The following is a 19,121-nucleotide window of genomic DNA, read 5'->3' as shown; positions in this document are numbered from 1 at the left end:
CCGTGGAGACCATGTGTCTCCAAAACATGATCTTTTCATGAGCTAGGAAAAAAACCTTGTTTTTTAATTTTGTGACAATGCATTTTTCAGCTAAAATTTAAGCTTTATAAGTGGTTTATTTAGCTTGAGAAGTAGAAGACCTTAAAGGACCACTTAATCCGTCCTTTATCTGAAAAATTCCAAATCGCCAAAGTAGGAGCAGGAACATTATTTCCAAAAAGGTAATTGCATTGTGGGGCATAATGTCTCAAGCATATTCAGTCTGCACACAACTGACAACAACCAGTTTGAGCATCCTTCAGATTCAATACTATATATACATGCATAGTAATGGAAATTTGATATTTAAGTGAGGAAAAGAGCTGCATATCATCTATTGTTCAAACAACTGGAAAAAACATCTTTCTCAAGCTGTGTCCTTCCATGACCTCACAAGACCATAAGAGAAGAAAGACAACTATGAGTTAGGTACAAAGCGACTGATTAACATTTTATAAACCTGTCCTCATTGTTCTTGTTTCCAGGTGAAGAGTCCAGGCCGGTTGGAGCTCTCTGGGGAGAAACAATTCCAGTGGGAGATTTTGTTTGAAAGAAAATTAGTTTGCAAAGCTAAAATAGAAGAATATTCCCTTCCTGTGTGGGCCGGTACGTGGAAGATTATGAACTTTGCCTTCAGACAGCAGAAACAGAACTGGGATCGTATCTGGCCTGAATACCAACAAAACCTCAGCGACAAGTTTGATGAAGTACAGCAACTAGAAGAGCAGGTGGGGATCAGCATAATTATAATTACTGTTTTGTTGTTCTTTTTTCCTCTTTCAACTTTATTTGCTGCATGGAAACAAAGTGAGGCAGAAATGCCAACATAAACTATATGGCAAGTCAGAGGCCAGATGCTCCGTGGCCACTCAGCCAACCAGGACATCCATTTTTAGAAACTCTATGTTGTGATCGTCAAACAGGATGAGCCTTCAGACTGGGAGGAGTCATGGAAACTGTCCGGAGCAGAACTTGAACCAAAAGACACCACAGATGAGGACACATTAACTGTAACCTCCTCGGGCCCTGACACCACAGTGACGATGAGGATAAGCGATGTGTTCCTGCCTGGCTGGAGCAACTCGTGGCAGCTCTCTGCAGCTCCCCTAGAGGAAGGGGAAGAACGTCAGGAGAACTGGAGCTCCTGCTGGGGATACAGGCAGCAGATCAGGTGGGTTGCTGCTGAGTTTAATGAGCCTAATGAGCCTAATGCTATACACAGAAAGAATTTTTTCCGGCTGCAACAGCAGGGCTGGTACTGTTTTCACCTTGTGAGTCTATGTGTGTACTTTGGCAGGTGTTTGTTTGTGTCTGCCTGTCTCTTGGTATGTCTCTCAGTGTCTGTGTGTCTGTGCGTCTGTCTGTGTATGGACAGATATTGCCACTGCAATAGCGTCACAACCACGGAAGATACAGTCACAAAACTTTAGAGGTGCGTAGTTGAGATCAACTTGAACTTGAAGTTCGCAGATGGCTGTGGTCCGACCCGTGAGTAGTGGGTACTCATGTAATAACAATGACTACTACGCGCTCATGGGTCGGAATACCGACATGTCGACAGGTGTTGCGGCTGGTGTGATCCCATCGCAAGATGGTCTCTAGTCTATCATGAAATGTACTGTATGTATGCAAAGTTACATTCCTGAAATGCACCATGGGGAGTTGGAAAATAAGGCTTACGATTTTTCTTACTGTCAACAAGTTCCATGAGAAGATGAAAACGTTATATATTAGTTCACCTCTCATTACTTTCTTACTTCCCTACCTTCTCTATGGCACTCAACCCCAATCCCAGAAGTTAAAAATCTGAAAAAAATATTGTTTCATTTTTAAAAAACAGCTGGACATTGTAGTTTTTCACAGATGTTTTTCAAACACATACTTATGTATAATAACTGTATTGTTTTCATGAACACTTTTTGGCAAGCATCGTGTGTCATTAAAGTGCACTGTGGTTGTGGCACAAAATCTTGGGAAAGTGTCAATTGAATGAATTCTGTATGCAAAATGCTGTATCACAAAATCACATTTCTTACACAAAATGAGTCACGAGAACACATTTTATGTTCATGTTTATGTTTAAATAGTTAAAAATTTTCCAAAATTTACTGACATACTTTATTTTCAATAAATGAATTCCATGACACAAATATCAACTCCACTATTTACACAGAACATATGAGAAGTACGGTGCTTAAGTTCTTTATGGACTTAGTTAAAAATGAAACTAGATTTAGACTCGGGATACTGGATTTAACTGGTGATAGTTTAAAAAAAATATTCCAAAGATATATCCCCTGATACATTTTAAAACATGAGCATATACCATAAACAGACATTTCTGTTAAGGATAGTTTATCAGGACAGTTGAAAAATAAACATGTCACTACTCTCTGGTGGAGAAACTATGTGATTGGGACACTATTTTTAATCTAACTCACACAAATCTTTAGTATTTCTGCACTATACTGACATATCTGTAATAAGCCAAATCCAAAGCCCACATTGTTTCTAACTGCCCTCCAAATGACAAAGACTTATCAAACATTGTACATAACGCCCCTTCCTAAACCAATACAAATCACATCTCTATGGTTTGGGTTCGGTTTTGGTTAAGATTAGAGAGCAATTGTGGTCACATTTCAAAGAAACTTCTTTTTTCTTATACTGGCCCACACATTCAAGGTCCCTTTGCATCTCATGGTCTTTCTCAGCGAATGGGATTTTTTGCTCAGCTGCCATTGTTCCGACAAATGCCGTGAGATGTAGTTGAAAACTCCAGAAAACTATTATTCACAATGTCAAGAATGAACTTTCATGCTCACATTTTCTACCGTTCATCAAACTGATCTGATCATACTAAAACCAAAACTAAAACTATATTTACAGGTGGTGGACGGCTTCACTGGAGTCCCGTCACCAACACAGCAACATGATGATGAGGAGACGTAAAACCACAAATCTCCTCCTCACATCACAGCTGGATGACGAGATCACAGACAGCTCAGAGTGGACGGAGGCCTGGAGGTCTCCTAAAGGATGGATCCAACCAGAGGAGGCTGAACTGGAGGAAGAAGAAGAGAAGGTAGAGGAGGAGATAATGGATGACACAGAGGAGGAGGAGGAGGAGGAGGAGGAAGAGGAGGATGAAGGAGTGAACAAAGAGGAGGACGTTAAAGTAGATGAGGAGGAGGAGGAGGAGGAGGAGGAGGAAGAGGAGGATGAAGGAGTGGAGGAGGAGGAGGAAGATGTCAAAGAAAAAGAGGACTACAAATTAATAGACAAGGAGGAGGTAAATGAGGAAAAGGAAGACAAAGAAATGAACAAGGAGGGTGAGGAGGATGAAGAAGATGAAGAGGAGGAGGATGAAGGAGTAGAAGAGGAGGAGGAAGAGGAGGACGAAGAAGTCAACGAGGAGAAGGACAAGGAAATACATGGAGGAAAGGAGGAGGAAAAAGATGATGAAGAAGTTGACGAGGAGGACGAGGATAAAAAAATACATGAGGATAAGGAGGAAGAGGAGGAGAGAGAGGATCAGAAGCATGTACCGGAGGATGAGAGGGAAAAACAAGCAGAGGAGGAAAAGGACAAGGAAATACATGAAGGGATGGAGGAAGAGGAGGAAGAAGAGGATGAAGAAGTTGACGAAGAGGACGAGGATAAAGAAATACATGAGGAGGAGGAAAAGGAGGAGGGAGAAGAAGAGAAGCATGTACCGGAGGAGGAGCTTGAAAAACAAGCAGGGGAGGAAAAGGACAAAAAAGATGAGGAAAAGGACGACGAAACACATGAAGGGATGGAGGAAGAAGATGACGAAGAAGTTGACGAGGAGGAGAAGGAGGAAAAAGTACATGAGGATAAGGAGGAAGAAGAGGAGGGAGAGGAAGAAAAGCATGTACTGGAGGAGGAGAGGGAAAAACAAGCAGAAGAGGAAAAGGAGGAGGAAAAAGATGAGGAAGAAGTTGACAAGAAGGAGAAGGAAGAAAAGTACATGAGGATAAGGAGGAAGAGGAGGAGAGAGAAAAAGCATGTACGGAGGAGAGAGAGGGAAAACAAAGAAGAAGAAAAAAAAAAAAAAATGAGGAAAAGGACGACGAAATACATGAAGGGATGGAGGAAGAGGAGGAGGAAGAAGATGACGAAGAAGTTGACAAGGAGGAGAAGGAAGAAAAAGTACATGAGGATAAGGAGGAAGAAGAGGAGGGAGAGGAAGAAAAGCATGTACCGGAGGAGGAGAGGGAAAAACAAGCAGAAGAGGAAAAGGACAAAAAAGATGAGGAAAAGGACGACGAAATACATGAAGGGATGGAGGAAGAGGAGGAGGAAGAAGAGGACGAAGAAGTTGACGAGGAGGAGAAGGAAGAAAAAGTACATGAGGATAAGGAGGAAGAGGAGGAGGGAGAGGAAGAGAAGCATGTACCGGAGGAGGAGAGGGAAAAACAAGCAGAGGAGGAAAAGGACAAGGAAATACATGAAGGGATTGAGGAAGAGGAGGAGGAAGAAGAGGACAAAGATGTTGACGAGGAGGAGAAGGACGAAAAAGTACATGAGGATAAGGAGGAACAGGAGGATGTACCTGAGGATGAGAGGGACAAACAAGCACACAAGGAGGAGGAGGACAAAAACATAAACAAAAATGGTGAGGAGGATGAAGTAGATGAGGAGGAGAACAGAGAAGTTGAGGAGGAAGAGGAGAATGAGATAGTACATGAGCAGGAGAAAAAAATAGCAAATGAAAAGGAAGAGGAAGATGAAGAAGACAAGGAGAAGGAGGAGGAAAAAAACAAGGAAAAGGAAAAAGATGTGGACAGGGAGGGGGAGGACAAAGAAGCAGATGAAGAGAACGAAGATGATGGAGTAGATGAGATGGACGAAGATGAAGAACTAGGCAAAGTACAGGAAGAGAAAGATAAGGAAGCGGAGGATAAAGTACACAAGGAGGAGGAGGATGAAGAAGATGAGCAAAAGGAAAAAGATGTAGACAAGGAGGGGGGGGACAAAGAAGCAAAAGAAGAGGATGAGGATGATGAAGAAGTAGATGAGAAGGAGGAAAAAGCAGATGAGGAGGTGAAAAATGAAGAGGATGACAAGAATGAAGATGAGGATAATGTTGATGAAGAGGAAGGAGAAGAGATAAAAGAGGAGGAGAAAGAAGACAAAGAGGATGAAGCGTACAAATACCGGGAGAAAGAAGAAGATGAGGGAGAAGAACACGATGAAGAAGTGGATGAGGAGGAGGATGAAGAAGTCAATGAGAAGGACAAAGAAGATAAAGTAAACAAAAAAGAGGAGGACAAAAACCAGGAGGAGGATGATGACGCGGTAGATGAAGAAGAGGACACTGATGACGATGTGATGGTCAACTCAGAGGATGACAATGACCATGAGAAAGTGGACGAGAAGGAGGAGGACAATAAAGTAGAAGAAGCAAAAGACGAAAAGAAGTTGTGTAAACGTGTCAAACGCAAACCTGACGTACCGCTCCATCTGCAGTTCCATAAGCTGAACGCCTCCTTCGCCTCGTGGAAGCAGTCATGGATGGTGGCGGTAGCTCACAAGGGAGGAGATGAAAACGAAGAGGAGGAAGAGGAGGAGGAGGGAGAGGAGGAGTGGCGGGCTTGGAAAGAGTCGTGGAGGATTTGTCACTGGAAGAAGCTGGACGAGGACGAGGTGATGTGTTTCTCCACTGAGCACCGGAGTCGAAGATACATGGGACTGATGCATGAAGAAGACGGTATGCCGAAGAGTGAATGGACTCTCAGCTGGAAGATGACCAAGACAGCAGCAAAGGGAGGAGACAATGAAGAAGAAAAAGAAGAAGAAGAATGTTGAACTTTTCTGTTAGTTAAAGATTGAGAGTTGTGAAGTAGGGCATTGACATTTTTAAGAATGTCGATCAGATAGTTCTTGATTTCTAACCAAAATTTGAAAATTTGTCTTTTAGGTTCCTGTAGGGGAAACCAAAGATGCATTACAACTTTATTTTTATAGCTCTAGTCGTCTGGTCTATTGGTTGTGATAAAATCGTACTCACCAAAGTAGGCTAAGGGTCAGGTTATGCTAGAAAAGAAGTGGTTAGTACAACTTCCATGAAAGAACACATCCATAGAGTTGTTCACATGAAAAGTGACGCAAATAGTTGAGTAACAAGATGAACAGAGAGCCAGAGAAAGAAGTTCGATCCTTGGCTCCTTTCTCAGCTCGGCGCAGCTGGCCAGTCACGGCGTGAAGTGGGTGTGAATGTCGGAACATTGGTTTTGTAAAGGGGGTCAGACACAGACCCCTCTCCAATCTGACGCTGTCCGACCATCCAACAAGCACTTCGTAAAGAGTATAAAGCTTACTTAAGTACGCTGTAAGTAAAACGAAGGAAGAGCTAGTGCAGACTATGAGACTTTTGCCACGGTTTGCTGTCTCAGAGAAATTTCTGTCCCCTGAGACCAAAGTCCTCAACGTAGCACTGAAGTCAGTCCCTCACAACAGGTCCTGTAGTTCAAGCAGGACAGAGACATGTGGTTTAATCCACCTGTTGCATTAATGGCAGTAATATCCTCGGAATACTGAGGAAAAGGCAGTAACACCTTTTTTTTTTTTCTTTGATACTCACACAGTGTGCATCTGGGATAGGCTGCTTTGTATCTGTACCTGAAAAACTGGTGAAATCCGCCCCACAGTGACATCTTGTGTTTTTTTAACGGAATATCACAATAGTTTGATCAAGTTTTGATTTTCTCCGGGCAGGATAATCTTTTAATCAGTACACCTGGTCTGAAATCAGTTTTGCAGTTTTGTGCCTGCATGTCAACATGACAACAATCTGCCAAACAAAATGTCTTGTGGTTTAAGCAGCAAAGCCCCTCTGAAATTCTGAAAGTCTCGTAGGCTGCACTTGGCCCAAGGTGCTGAGATCTTGAAACGTGGCAACGCAGCTAAAAATAGGTCCAACAGATCAAGAAACTCAAGCGGTCAGAGGATCAAACAGGGTACAAAACAAATCCCCATGTTACTCAAACTTATTTGGAAGAGGGGAGGCACATGGTTTTCCCGTGCAATGAGGGATTATAAGGGACTTGACACGTGCATTTTGTCTGACCCCTCATGTGCATTGCCCCACCGGACCTGTTTTCAGTGATGTTGCTGCTTTCTGAGATCTCAGCAGTGGGTTTGGTGAGTACAATACCATCAGAACCAATGAAAATAAATGAAAAATAAAATAGCAAGCTGTAATACAATAAAAACCGTAGGTTTCCTGTGACATTTGAGAACTTTGGCTTCTTTTGTAAAACGTACAGAAGGAAAGGGACTATTTCACACAATAAAAATAGCACAGTTTTGGTACTGATACCGAAACCAAGGTAGGAAATCAATCCTAGTATTAAAAAATTTCAACGGTACCCCCCCCTCTAGAAGTTGGTCATCTTTGTCATCTACTCTCCCGCCTTAGCATGATGCTGGAAAGCAGAAGACACAGAATCGCTTCCCATTTTTGCAAAGAACAAAAAGTGACACCAGTTTTTATTGCCACGCTGTGTGTTAAGTCAAACAGCTCGAACGCTTAACATAAGGCATTCACTCATATTCCCATGTAGAAAATCCAATCTCATAATTTCAGTGTGAAGGTGGTGATACTTATAAAGCCATTTAATCTGTTTGTTAATCTGTTCTGTTTAAAATGTAAAATGATCAGGGTAAGAATTAGAATCAAATAAAAATAATAATGCACAAGGAGGTGTCCTGATGTTAGAAAATAATGTCATTATTGTCTCAATGTGGACACCTGGGAGTCGATTCTGTCTCTGTTCCCATTGTAGCTGAATCCCCGGACCTCTGTCACATAATCCTAATGTTAGCCAACTATCAACATCACTTGATTGTCAGCCTGAAAAAACATCAACCAAACCGTAAGCATGTTCACGGCCAGATACAGCAAGGGCTAACACGAGGTAGTGACAGTCAGGGAAGATGAAGCACTTGTAAGTGAGATGATGCTAAAGACGATTGTGTCAATATATGTAGAAAGTGTGAAGTGAGGAAAGGTCATGTTTGGTGGTGTACTATGCAGAAATCAGTCTTAACAGTTTGTATAATGGTCTGCATTTTAGCTGCATTGTTGTAAAGAAGATAATGTAAAAATATGAAATATTCAACTGCAACTTTTATTAAAGTAATGAACCAGTGTAAAAGGGCTTGTTGGAGTGGAACATAGATCAGCGGGTGTTGTGATTGACAAATACCGTCTCATTGCCCCGTGTCAGTCACTGACTCCCGATACCAACAGCTCAGCGAAGCGGAAAGAGGCCTCTCCAGGAAGTCATTCTGTTGTGTGGGTGCTGCAGAGCGACACGGCGTGAGCGTGCAACACCACAAATCTGCCTCTGGTGTGGCTCAAATCTGCCGCCGCCTTCAGATGCTGCAGGGATCTCAGGAACTGAAGGAGAAGCTTTTCACACAGTAGACAAGAGATACTTTAACTATCGCTCCGATTCGTTCATAGATAAATGCAGATTAATTTACTGACTCTCCTGCTTTAACCACTTCAGATATTAATTTTAACGCTAAACACATCTACTGGGTGTTAATTAAAATAGTTCACACTACACTCATGCCTGACATTACAGACTCATATTGACGTTATCTCCTCTGACCTTCTCGTGCGGTTACAGCGTCCAGGAGGGTGTGCACTGTGCATCTTTACTGGGACCCGTTTTGCAGGTTTCCCATAACCTGGTGTCCACAGGGGCAGTTACAGTGACGTTACCTAGGCTGAAGAAGTTGCTTTAATTTGCAAAAACAACCACAAAAGGAGCAGCCTGTGGTAAATGCTGTTGAAGTTCAGACCTTGGGGACCAGTTTGTTCGCTGAATGAACTGAGAGCAATCTGATATCAGTTTTCCATCAAAGTAAGAAAATGTAATTAGTGAATTTTAAAGTGTAATCCCTTACACTGCGTGTTACTGAAAAAGGTGTCACATTACCGTAACACATCACTAATGCTGCTTGTCATCAGAGTGAGGTTGCCAGGTTTAGTACCATCATGCCAGACCAGAGAGTAAACCCAAATGTGCTCCCCAACCCTTATCTGGCAACCTGTGCAGTGGCCGGATACGCTTCACAGAAATAGAGGGCGGATGGATCAACTCTCGTTTACCCCCAAGTCTTCAAAGCGTTGTTTTTAACATCTCTGTTTGTGTGCGGACTAAAATAACGAAATACAACGTGCTAATTGGAGGAGTTAGTAGAGTCCTCCGAACTAAAGCTGTGAGTGAAGGTGATCTGTGCTGAATTAGATTTGGAAACAATGAGTAAACAAGGTCCAGGTTGAAAAACAGCAAGTTGGCCTATTAAAGGACCAGTGTGTAGGATTTAGGGGGATCTAGGGGCAGAAATGGAATATAATATTCATCGTTGTGTTTTCATTAGTGTATAATCACCTGACACTAAGATTCGTTATGGTTTCTTTAACTTCGAATGAGCCCTTCATATCTACATATTTGCCCGCCATGTTGCACCGCCACGTTTCTACAGTAGCCCAGAACGGAGAAACCAAACACTGGTTCTAGAGAGGGCCTTTTGCATTTTAACGTTACCCGAAGGCCAACCCTAGGTTCTCCTACACGCTCGGAAAGGGGGGGCTGAGGGGCCCTGGTCCTTTAAATTTCGCCAGTCAGTTTTATGTTGAATGTGTTTCATAAAACCGCCACCAGGGGGAGACCTGGTGCAGTGATGTTCTCAAGTCAGGGCTTACTTCTGAAGTAGTGACTATTTTCCGTCTCTGCCTCCTCTGGTGCAGATAGACTGGCAGCTTCTAGCGTAATCAGGAAACATGCAACACACATGAAGCAATAGGACTCTTTCATTTTTTTGACAAGGCATAAGCTGTTGGCTTTAGCATCACAGACAATATACCTGTTGGCAGGATTAATAATGAGTGAAAATACAACCTGGTTTATCGTTTTAAAGTTATTTACTGTACCATTTTATGAAGTTGTTTTTTTCAAACAAATCTCTATTTTCCTAAAACATGGACAAAATATCCAAATAATAAAAAAATAATTACAAATAAAAGAAACCTACTTACAAGAAAGTCTCTTATCCATAAGACAGACAATAAAATCCAAGATAGTTACACGTACACGCTGAATAAAATAAAAATAATGGATTTGGAGATTGTTCATGTTTTAAATAGTGTTGGTGTGGAGAAAAATTCATTTACAAAATGTTCATGAGAGAATTATATTGAAATCATATATATAGTCACTGCCTTTGACCTCAGTATTTTCAAATGTAACATCTTATACATTTATTTATTTAGATTAAAGCCAGATGTAAATGTCTGACCAAATTTTCTGCATAAATGTACTGCTGAAAATAAGATTTTCAAATGTTTCTATATTGGATTCAGAGAAACTGCAGTTATTTAAATCTTAGAAAATTAAATTTGAGTCGAATAAATTCATTGGAATTATCTAATATGTATTTCTTTCTGTTAAGGTATTATGGGAAATGATAATATTTGGTTCTTATTCCACTGATCTCTCTCTCTCTCTGTAAAGTCCATTGAAAGGTTTCTTCTTTCTCGTGAAACTATGTCTTAGAAAGGTGGAGCTGTGTTTGCCATAGAGGGCATGAGCACCACTGCCAGCAGCAGTCAGGAGAAAGACCGTCAGTTGGTCTCTTTGCGTCATCATGCAATGACACGGTTCTGCTTCCCTTCATATATAGTGGTCCTGTCTTCCCCTTCCCTCCTGAGTTCCGCAGCAGTCTTTGAGCTTTCACTTGCAGATTTCCTGTTGTGTTCAGATCAGGTTTTCCCTCCTGCTGCTGACTTCCCTGCTGCGTATTAGCATGAGATCAGACTGCATTGTGATGCTGCACAGATTACAAAATACCCATTTCCACCTCTGATTGTCCCTGTGTGGTCAAAGCAGAGACAGATTAACAGCTCTGGGTATGGCAGGGAGGGGACTAGTCCTGGTTTTACCCCCAAAACTAAAGTTTAAAGATACAGACAAACCAAAAAATGAGGCATAGGTTCAAAAACTGAATGAGAAATGTTACATAACATACTGATGAACCGCCGGTTATCACCATATTCCACAAATTTCTAATTTCAAATTTTTTTTGTGTGACAAAAAATAAAAAAATTAGTCAATTTTAGTAAAACAAAAAATTTATTAAAAATAAAACGGAAAAGTACTAAAAATAAAAACAGTTCTGGAAAATCTGAGAGGACAAGGAAATAAAGAAAAAAAATAAATAAAAGGAGCATAAAATTGATGTGTTCCAAACTGCACCCTAACCCTGCCAAAAATACAAATAATACCAATAACACACAGGAGAAGTAATTTATCATTAAACGGCAGTTTGAGAAAAAGGAAACTGCTGTCTTCTCCAGCATGAAGAACTGGGTCAAATAAAATGCTACGGTATAACTTGTAAGACGCTACAAACATGCTCTTTTATTTATTTATTCATTTATTTTTAAGCTTTAAAAGTTATTGTTGTGTTGTTGTTTTTATTATCTGGACTTTTCAAATCTTTAATGAATCCTATCCAGTATTTCCCCCATGTGTATTACCAAATCACAAAGTTCTTTCCAGGACAAATCCTATGAAATAATTAAAAAACTACTGGCCTGTAACATATATATAGAGTGTTACTGTTTTATCTTTCAACAAAAAGATCTAAATGCTGTTTGAGAAGCCCTTGATGACAGGAAATCAAATTCCGATGGAGAAGTGCTGAATCCTCTATTGATTATGTATTCATTTTGTTGGCCTAAAAGTAGTTAAATTCAAATATACTGAGCCTAAGATTCTGCAAACAACAAAATCAAAATAAAATATCCAATAATATATATATATATATATATATATATATATATATATATATATATATATATATATATATATATATTATTCAAACGGCGCTGTTCAGCGTCTGCAGGAACTTTTTATGTTGCGGGAAATAAAGGCAAGGAAAGATGGGCGGGAAGCATCGTAACGTTGGCTGTTAAAAGCAGTGTGATGGAAGTCGGCACGTTTCCTTTAGCAGCAGGTCCATTAACATGTGAAGGCAGGACTGGACGGGCGAGGGAGGTTGATATACATGTGTATGAGCGCGGGGGGTCCATCCCGCCTTCTGTCTTTGTCCCGGATGCCATACGAATACTTTTCTGCCAATGAAGTGACACGAACCTGAAAAGGAGCTCTGCCAACATACCGTCACTGTCCAGCGGAAACCACGTGTCTCCATCCTCTTTTTTTCTTTTCTAGATCAACTCAAATATTGGGTTGAGAACATTTCCTTACTTCTGACCCATCACCCATAATGAACCATTTTGAACAGCCCACCTGGCATTACCTGAAAAATGCATCGTCACTTTTTCTTAGCTCACGACAAGTGGGCGTTCTGGAGATACGTGGTTCCCACGGGGACCGTGACAATGTTGTAAGACCGGACTGTTTTCCCGGCAGTTTCCGCCGTTGTTGGTTCCATGCGAGCGCCCGAGACGGACGGGGAAGCAGGGCGAGTGGGCGGGGTTGCGGGATCCCCGCCCCCGCCCCTCCCGCAGGGGACTCACCTCGAGACCAGGAACGGAGGCAGCTCAGTCCTGCAGGGAACCATCCAGTGGAGGCAACCCGCCGGGCGCAGAGAGGAGCCTCGCCGCGGATTCTGTCTCTCAGATCTCCCTCCAGAAAACGGGGAAGTTACAGGTTCCTAAGCTCGAAGCCGATTTTCGTTTCTTTAAAGAGATCAGAGCCTTTTTTGCGGACAGTTTGGGGAAATCCGGCTTTCTCGTCTGTTTGGCTGGGGGGGATCGTTCTCCGTCCACTGTTCTGAGATCCGTTGGACCTCTTCTCTCCTTCTCTCCACGTGTTTTCCCTGAATTTTTATTTTATTTTATTTTTTATTATTATTCCCGCCGTGAGCTGAGGCCGTCGCGGAGTCCACCAGGTGTTGGGTGGCCGGTGGTGTGTTTCGGTCTCTCCGGTAAAAATGAGCCGGGCGCAGCTGCTCAGGTGAGTCTGGAGACGAAATGGCACACACAAACACACACACACACACACACTTTCATTCAAACGGCGCTGTTCAGCGTCTGCAGGAACTACTTCCCAAAAAAGAAAGCAGATAACAAACTGTGTTGTTTGGCTGTTTGCAGGAGCGTGCTCTGTGCAGCGATCTCTCTCCACTGCGCTGCGGCTCCGCCCGCCTCAGGTCAGTGTGTCCCTCTTTCTCACGCGTCTGGTGCGTAGGGCAGATTTTACGTGAAAACACCTGAGTGTGTGTGTGAGGCGTCGCTGACTCTGTGTTGCTGGGTGTGTGCTCATGATTCGCGTTGTTTCGGGCTGTGCATGCCAGATGATTAACATCTGCACAAAACGCCCACAAACTAAACATGTGCAAAAATTGAATTTAAAGGACTATGTCAATATATATATATATATATTTATTTATTTGCATGTTTTAGCATCTTATCAAGTATATTTCCTATTTTTACTGTAGGTTGTGTTCATTTATTTCAAACATTTAAATATAAAAACATGGAAACCGATATAAAAACGTATCAACATTTTGGGATGTGTTTTTGATATCAATTTGTTGGATGTCCCAGGCCGCCATTGGTGTATTTCTGTGCAGTAATTGCTTTCGCCGGGTCTGCAGTCACATGGTAATGCAGTCTGAAAAGTCTGTGCTGCTTTATGTCGTGAAAAATATGTGAAGAAGGCGTAAACGAGCTAAAACCACCGAGAGTGGAATGAAAGAGGCTGGAAAAGAAAGGAGAGAGGGGAGGGAAGCAGAGATGAAAGAGAAGGAGGCCAACTTTCCTCTAGGAGAGTTGATATTTGACTATATATTGACTTAATGCAGATGTTAGCTGGGTGTCCTACTTTAATTCAAATGAATGAAATGTATGAATGCCTCCCCGCCCCTCCCTTACATCCACCCAGTTTCTTCTTTAGTATGGTCTTGTTTGAGGAAGACGTGTCATCACTGATTTTTCCGGAGAAGATCTGACATGCATTTTATTTTTCAGGCTGCGAGGGAGACGAGTGCAACAGAGGCCAGCCCTCCTCCCCTTCTTCTCCTTCTTCTTCTCCGGTGGCGAAATCCCAGCAGCCTTCCCAGGACTTCCTGGGCCAGTTTACCCAGGTGAGCTCACCAAACAGCGGGGATCGTAAACACCGCGGCGCCAGTGCTGTCCTGCCCTTCATCGGTCTCACGGGCAGTAAGTTCACACGTTACTACTGTTACTACTGTATGCACAGAGGGAGGCGATGAGCCCCGAAACCAATGGAGGCCACAGCTTCGCACTTTAGCCAAAAGACTGCACTGAATGCTACCGTATCTCACTGTTTTCTTTCTGTGAGTGAGCTCTAAAGACATCTCCAAATGCTGTAGGGAATATTTCCAACAATAATCAACCTGGGAAGCGAGTGTCTGTGTCGAGACATCTAAGTCATTTGATGTGAGTGGGTTTTTCTAAAAGGAACAAACAAATATATATTATACTCAATGTTGGGCCAAGAAAATGCAGAAATGAAAAGAAAGAAATCTGGATTTTTATTTATTTTTTTTGTACGACAAAACTAAAAAGACAAAGCACAAAACTCCTGCAATGAAAAGTTGTGATAGACAGATGGACAAAGAGTCTCTGGATGTTTCAGGCCGTCGTCACTGTAGTTTTAGTGTTTCTCCGTTATTTTCAGATGTTTGTTCTGACTCTCGGTGTTTGTCTGCTGATGTGAAGCAGAGGATGACAGGAATGTGCTGCCAGATGGAGAGTCTGGTTTTTCTCACAGATACAGGGAGAGAGGGGCTCTACCTTAGGTCTGGGGCCCAGCTGCGGCCTTCAGATTGTCTCACAAGGACGTACAAACCTCTGATAAACCCATCAAGACCCATTAAGTATTGATCATATAAAAGAAATAATGGCCTTTACAGGCATCAAAACTCAATTACACAAAGACTAAATCAAGAATAAAACTCATCAAAAGACAAGAAGAACAAAGGGGAGATACATGGGAAACAACTTAATAAAAATACAATTCTATAAAAAGACAGTGAACAAATCAAACAACTCAAACAGAAGTAGAGAAACAACATCTGGTATTAAATGTAAACATCAAAAAGCAGCAGCAGCAGTGAAAGAGCCTGAGTTGGAGAAAAGAGTCAATAAGTTAACACTATTACATTTCATTCACCGTAGTCCACTGCTTCATTATTTAGCAGACTTGAATTTCCTTAATGGATGATAAAGTGCTGGAATCCTTCTGGTTGTTAGATTAAATGTTTAAATACATTTATTCAGCTGTAGCCTGATGGAGACAAAGTGCTGCTGGCAGCACATAAGACATAAGTTTATAGACCTATGATTAGTACCTCATAGTCTGACCCAGTAACGGCCTCATGATTTTCAGTTACTTATGTGTCTAGAACTTCACACAGATTCTTTTTACAGTGATCGGTACAGTAGAGTACGCTCAATGTCTCCGTGCAGGGGAACTGACTGACAAGCTGTCCACAGAGTCAAAGTGCGGACGTTGATGCACTCTGATATGCGCTCCGATATGGGCTGTATGCATGACGAAATGAAATGTTGTGTTTGGGCTGGTTTCAGATTCCGGTGAGTCTGACACCGCAGCCTGGAATCAAGCGAGAGCCATGGGAAAGGAGTGTTTTATAATTCAAGTATTTGTCTAAGTACACTGGTGTATCTGAAGGAAATAGATGGGGACAGATAGTTTCAGGTGTGGTTGGTTGCAGCTCTAACGTCTGTCTTTGCTTTTTCTTGTAGGTGCCGAGCAGAGTCGCAGCTGCTGTAAGAATGGCGGAACGTGTATCCTGGGCAGCTTCTGCGCCTGTCCTCCATTCTTCACTGGAAGGAGCTGCGAGTATGACCAGCGCATCAGGTGAACAGCAGGAAAATGACACCGCAACACTTAGTTTTTGAAGCGACTGTTGACATCAGACGAATCCTTTAGTTCAATCATTTACCTCAAACTTCTGGATCAGAGCAACTTCCTCCGACCTCAGGCCTTTGCTTCAATATCAAAAGTAATCTCGCTGATTGCTGTCTGTTTCCATGGTTACAGTGCTAACAGGAAGTGCCTGTAGTGATTTACCAAAATGAAAAAAAAAACAGGGCTAAGCTATCTGGCATCACCCAAAGCATGATGGGAACCCTGGTGCATGTGTATCAAAATGTATTTATCCCACAAAACAGTGACTAAATTCATTAAGGTAAAAAACTTTGGTGTGTGTTTTACACTGCACTAGATTTTTTTTGACAGGGTCTGAATGTCCCCTCGACACGGTTCTTATATCGTTGGAACATGACAAAACCGCAACCGTATTGTTGTGAGGGATCTTATGAGGGCTCCTCCACACTGGCAGAATATGCAGCTCTGTTTCCACGCCCTCTGTCCATTTCCATGTTTTGTAAGAATATAAAATCCTGGGGATCACTTTGTCAAACCCAAGAATGAACAGTTGGTCTCCAGTGAGGGCAGGTTGCTCACTTACAATTTACCCCTTCAAACTAGTATTTTTTGGGTTTTTACAGGCTTGTAATTTGCATCCTCTCCGTCTCTCTGTAGGAGCTGCGGTTTGATTCCTCATGGTGAGTGGGTTCAGAAAGGATGCTCCTACTGCCGCTGTGGTTACGGCATCCTGCACTGCTTCCCCCACGTCTTCCATAAAGACTGTGGTAAGATACATGCTGTGCACACCAGACACATGTGGCCTGGTCCTGGCTTATACTCAGAGACATGAAACTTGCTGCAGAGAGGCTTGGTTTTTGTTATAGCGCGGTAATGGGGTTGTGAGCAGGCTCCTCTGACAACCGTGTGAGTTTGTATTTTTCAGTGCTGTCCATTCACCAACTGAGGTGTTTTTCGGATGAATGGAAGGCGGCTTTTTTTTCAGCCTAGGTGTGGACGGGCTGCCGACACCCAGCAGTCAGGCGCCAGTTCAAAAGCTGTGTCGTTTCACCCTTTTCATCCGTAAAACAAAAACATCCATCACCGGCGTTCGCGTAAACTCCCACCGTGTGTGAATGCAGCTCTGAATGGCCCGTTCATTTGAAATTCGAGGCTTTTATTCAAAGATGCGAAACATTGTCACAACCATTAACTCCTACGCAGACAACAACGATATACTGTAGAATACTATCCTATTAAGCTATTTAAATAAAAAGATCTCAACATCTCTTTCTCTCTATTTCAGCCCTCTGTCCACACTGATCTGGCATTTTTCTTATCCAAAAACAAGGTTTTACCTAAACAGTCTCCAGAGTGAGTACATACTGAAAAACGTCAGTTGCTGCATAACAAGCTACTGAAGAAGCAGCAGCAGCAAAGGCTTTTGGGTTTTTTTTGCCCTGGGTTTGGCTTCTCAGGCTACATACATGCTGCACTAACCCTATGGTTGTATGCAGACTGACAGGAAGATCTGCAAACAGTATTCAAGCCTGAAAATACCACCAGTGGCCTTCTGTGTATATTAATTGATCATATTTTTTGATTACAGTTGACAGTGTGTAATTGGTTTAATCACGGAATGCTGGAATCAAACCCCAATCAAAGATACATTAGTGTAAACAGCTTTGTTTGTGGTGAAGCTCTAAATAATAATAACAGTAATACTACTATTACTGCTACTGCTACTACTACTACTACTACTAAAAATAATAATACAAGTTTATTCATAAAAAAATTTCAAAGCAGAATGGAGATACAAAAACGTTATCTCTCATTAAGTAACTGATTTCTGTCAATAAACGTGACTTTAAGTAGGGTCAGTACATAATATGGCCGTTTTTTTTAGACATAGTATTGACCATATTTATTATAACGCATCATCTGCTAGATTGATATGATTTTTCCTTTTTTTTTTTTTTTTTTAAACAACTTTTCTTGACCACTTTTTTATTTTTTGGTTGAAGAGCCTTTGGCCTCATTGTGTCCCTAACTTCTGAAACCAAATGTATGCCGCGCCCACTTATTGTACTTATTGTTTCCCACGTTCTTGCTTTCCAGTGAAAACCATGTATCTCAGGAACTAAAGTGGTGAAGATAAACTTTATTGATAGCCCCCGAGGAAATTAGAAGTGTCACAGCAGCAAAAGGAAGTACAAGAACAGAGGCATAGTATAGATGAATAACCTTAAGAAACTGGAAGTAGCATATACACAATGAATGTTTATGATATACAAAATGAAGCATGGAAAACACAGTAATACAAGGTATTAAATAATGATTACAAAGTGTATTAAATACCAAATATTGAAATATCACAAATAAGTTGCAGATGACATAAGGGAGTTATGATAAATAATTCACTGGAGTGTGCACTGAATTATGAATCCAGTTCTTCATCATTTTTATTTCTCTGCTTTTCAGATGACTCGGAGGAGGTGCGTTGGTATCGCTCATCAGCTGTCAGGACAGTTGAGAACAGTTGCTTCCTGTATGTGACGCTGCTTCTTCCTCTGTTCCTCTTCCTCTAATGATTAAAGAAATAGCTGCTGGACAGAGACACTCAGATTTTTGTGAAACACTGAGCTTTTTTTTTTTTTTTTCCAATCTGAGTTTCACCAGTTTATAAAAGACATTTATTAGATTTTGTCCAAATGCTACAGTGCAGGAGGAGTAAAATATTATTGGAGAACTAGAAATCGGTAGTTGTTCCTTCCTGAGTTAAGACATGCTACTTTCAGTTGTCCTTAAAAATAGATTTTCTGGAGTTTAAACTCGGTATTTAGACTGTGCTGTGGTTCATGGGGACCTTCTAGGCTGTTGCGTTTTATGGGAACATGCAAGAGGTCCTCTGCACAAAATTAAGATAAAAACCAGACCCATTATATAGAAAAAGGTTTCCAACATGGCATTTACCTATTTCTCCCAGTGTAAAACTTGTCAGTTTTACAAATAAAATTATACTCAGTCTCTTTCAAAACCTCTAAAGGTAATCAGCAGTTTAACAGCGAACACGTCAGTGAAATTCTTCTTGTCCAAACTCTATTTGTGTGTCCCTGTTTCTAAAAGTTTTTCCTTCCAGTGGAAGGTTGTCTGTGTGTC

The 19,121-nt window shown here is 41.6% G+C and overlaps 1 protein-coding gene across 1 annotated transcript; it reads left to right on the top strand.

Moving 5' to 3' along the window:
- Positions 1-12,926: 12,926 nt before the first annotated feature.
- On the top strand, positions 12,927-18,600 carry tdgf1 (teratocarcinoma-derived growth factor 1). The gene is made up of 6 exons (XM_040157469.1): positions 12,927-13,061; positions 13,202-13,257; positions 14,078-14,269; positions 15,839-15,953; positions 16,641-16,750; positions 18,444-18,600. Exons 1-6 carry the CDS (start codon positions 13,039-13,041, stop codon positions 18,548-18,550), a joined length of 603 nt encoding a protein of 200 aa, XP_040013403.1. The 5' UTR covers positions 12,927-13,038; the 3' UTR covers positions 18,551-18,600.
- Positions 18,601-19,121: the final 521 nt, after the last annotated feature.

The sequence above is a fragment of the Xiphias gladius genome, chromosome 20 (assembly GCF_016859285.1).
Source record: "Xiphias gladius isolate SHS-SW01 ecotype Sanya breed wild chromosome 20, ASM1685928v1, whole genome shotgun sequence".
Classification (NCBI taxonomy): Eukaryota; Metazoa; Chordata; class Actinopteri; order Istiophoriformes; family Xiphiidae; genus Xiphias; species Xiphias gladius.
This window is presented reverse-complemented; position numbering and strand designations above follow the sequence as displayed.

What these genes read in the sequence shown, in the direction of transcription:
- tdgf1 (XM_040157469.1), top strand. Translation starts at nt 13,039, where the DNA reads ATGAGCCGGGCGCAGCTGCTCAG. An exon ending in CTTCATCGGTCTCACGGGCA is followed by an intron (nt 14,270 to 15,838) that starts GTAAGTTCACAC and finishes TTTTTCTTGTAG; the next exon opens with GTGCCGAGCAGAGTCGCAGC. An exon ending in CGTCTTCCATAAAGACTGTG is followed by an intron (nt 16,751 to 18,443) that starts GTAAGATACATG and finishes TCTGCTTTTCAG; the next exon opens with ATGACTCGGAGGAGGTGCGT.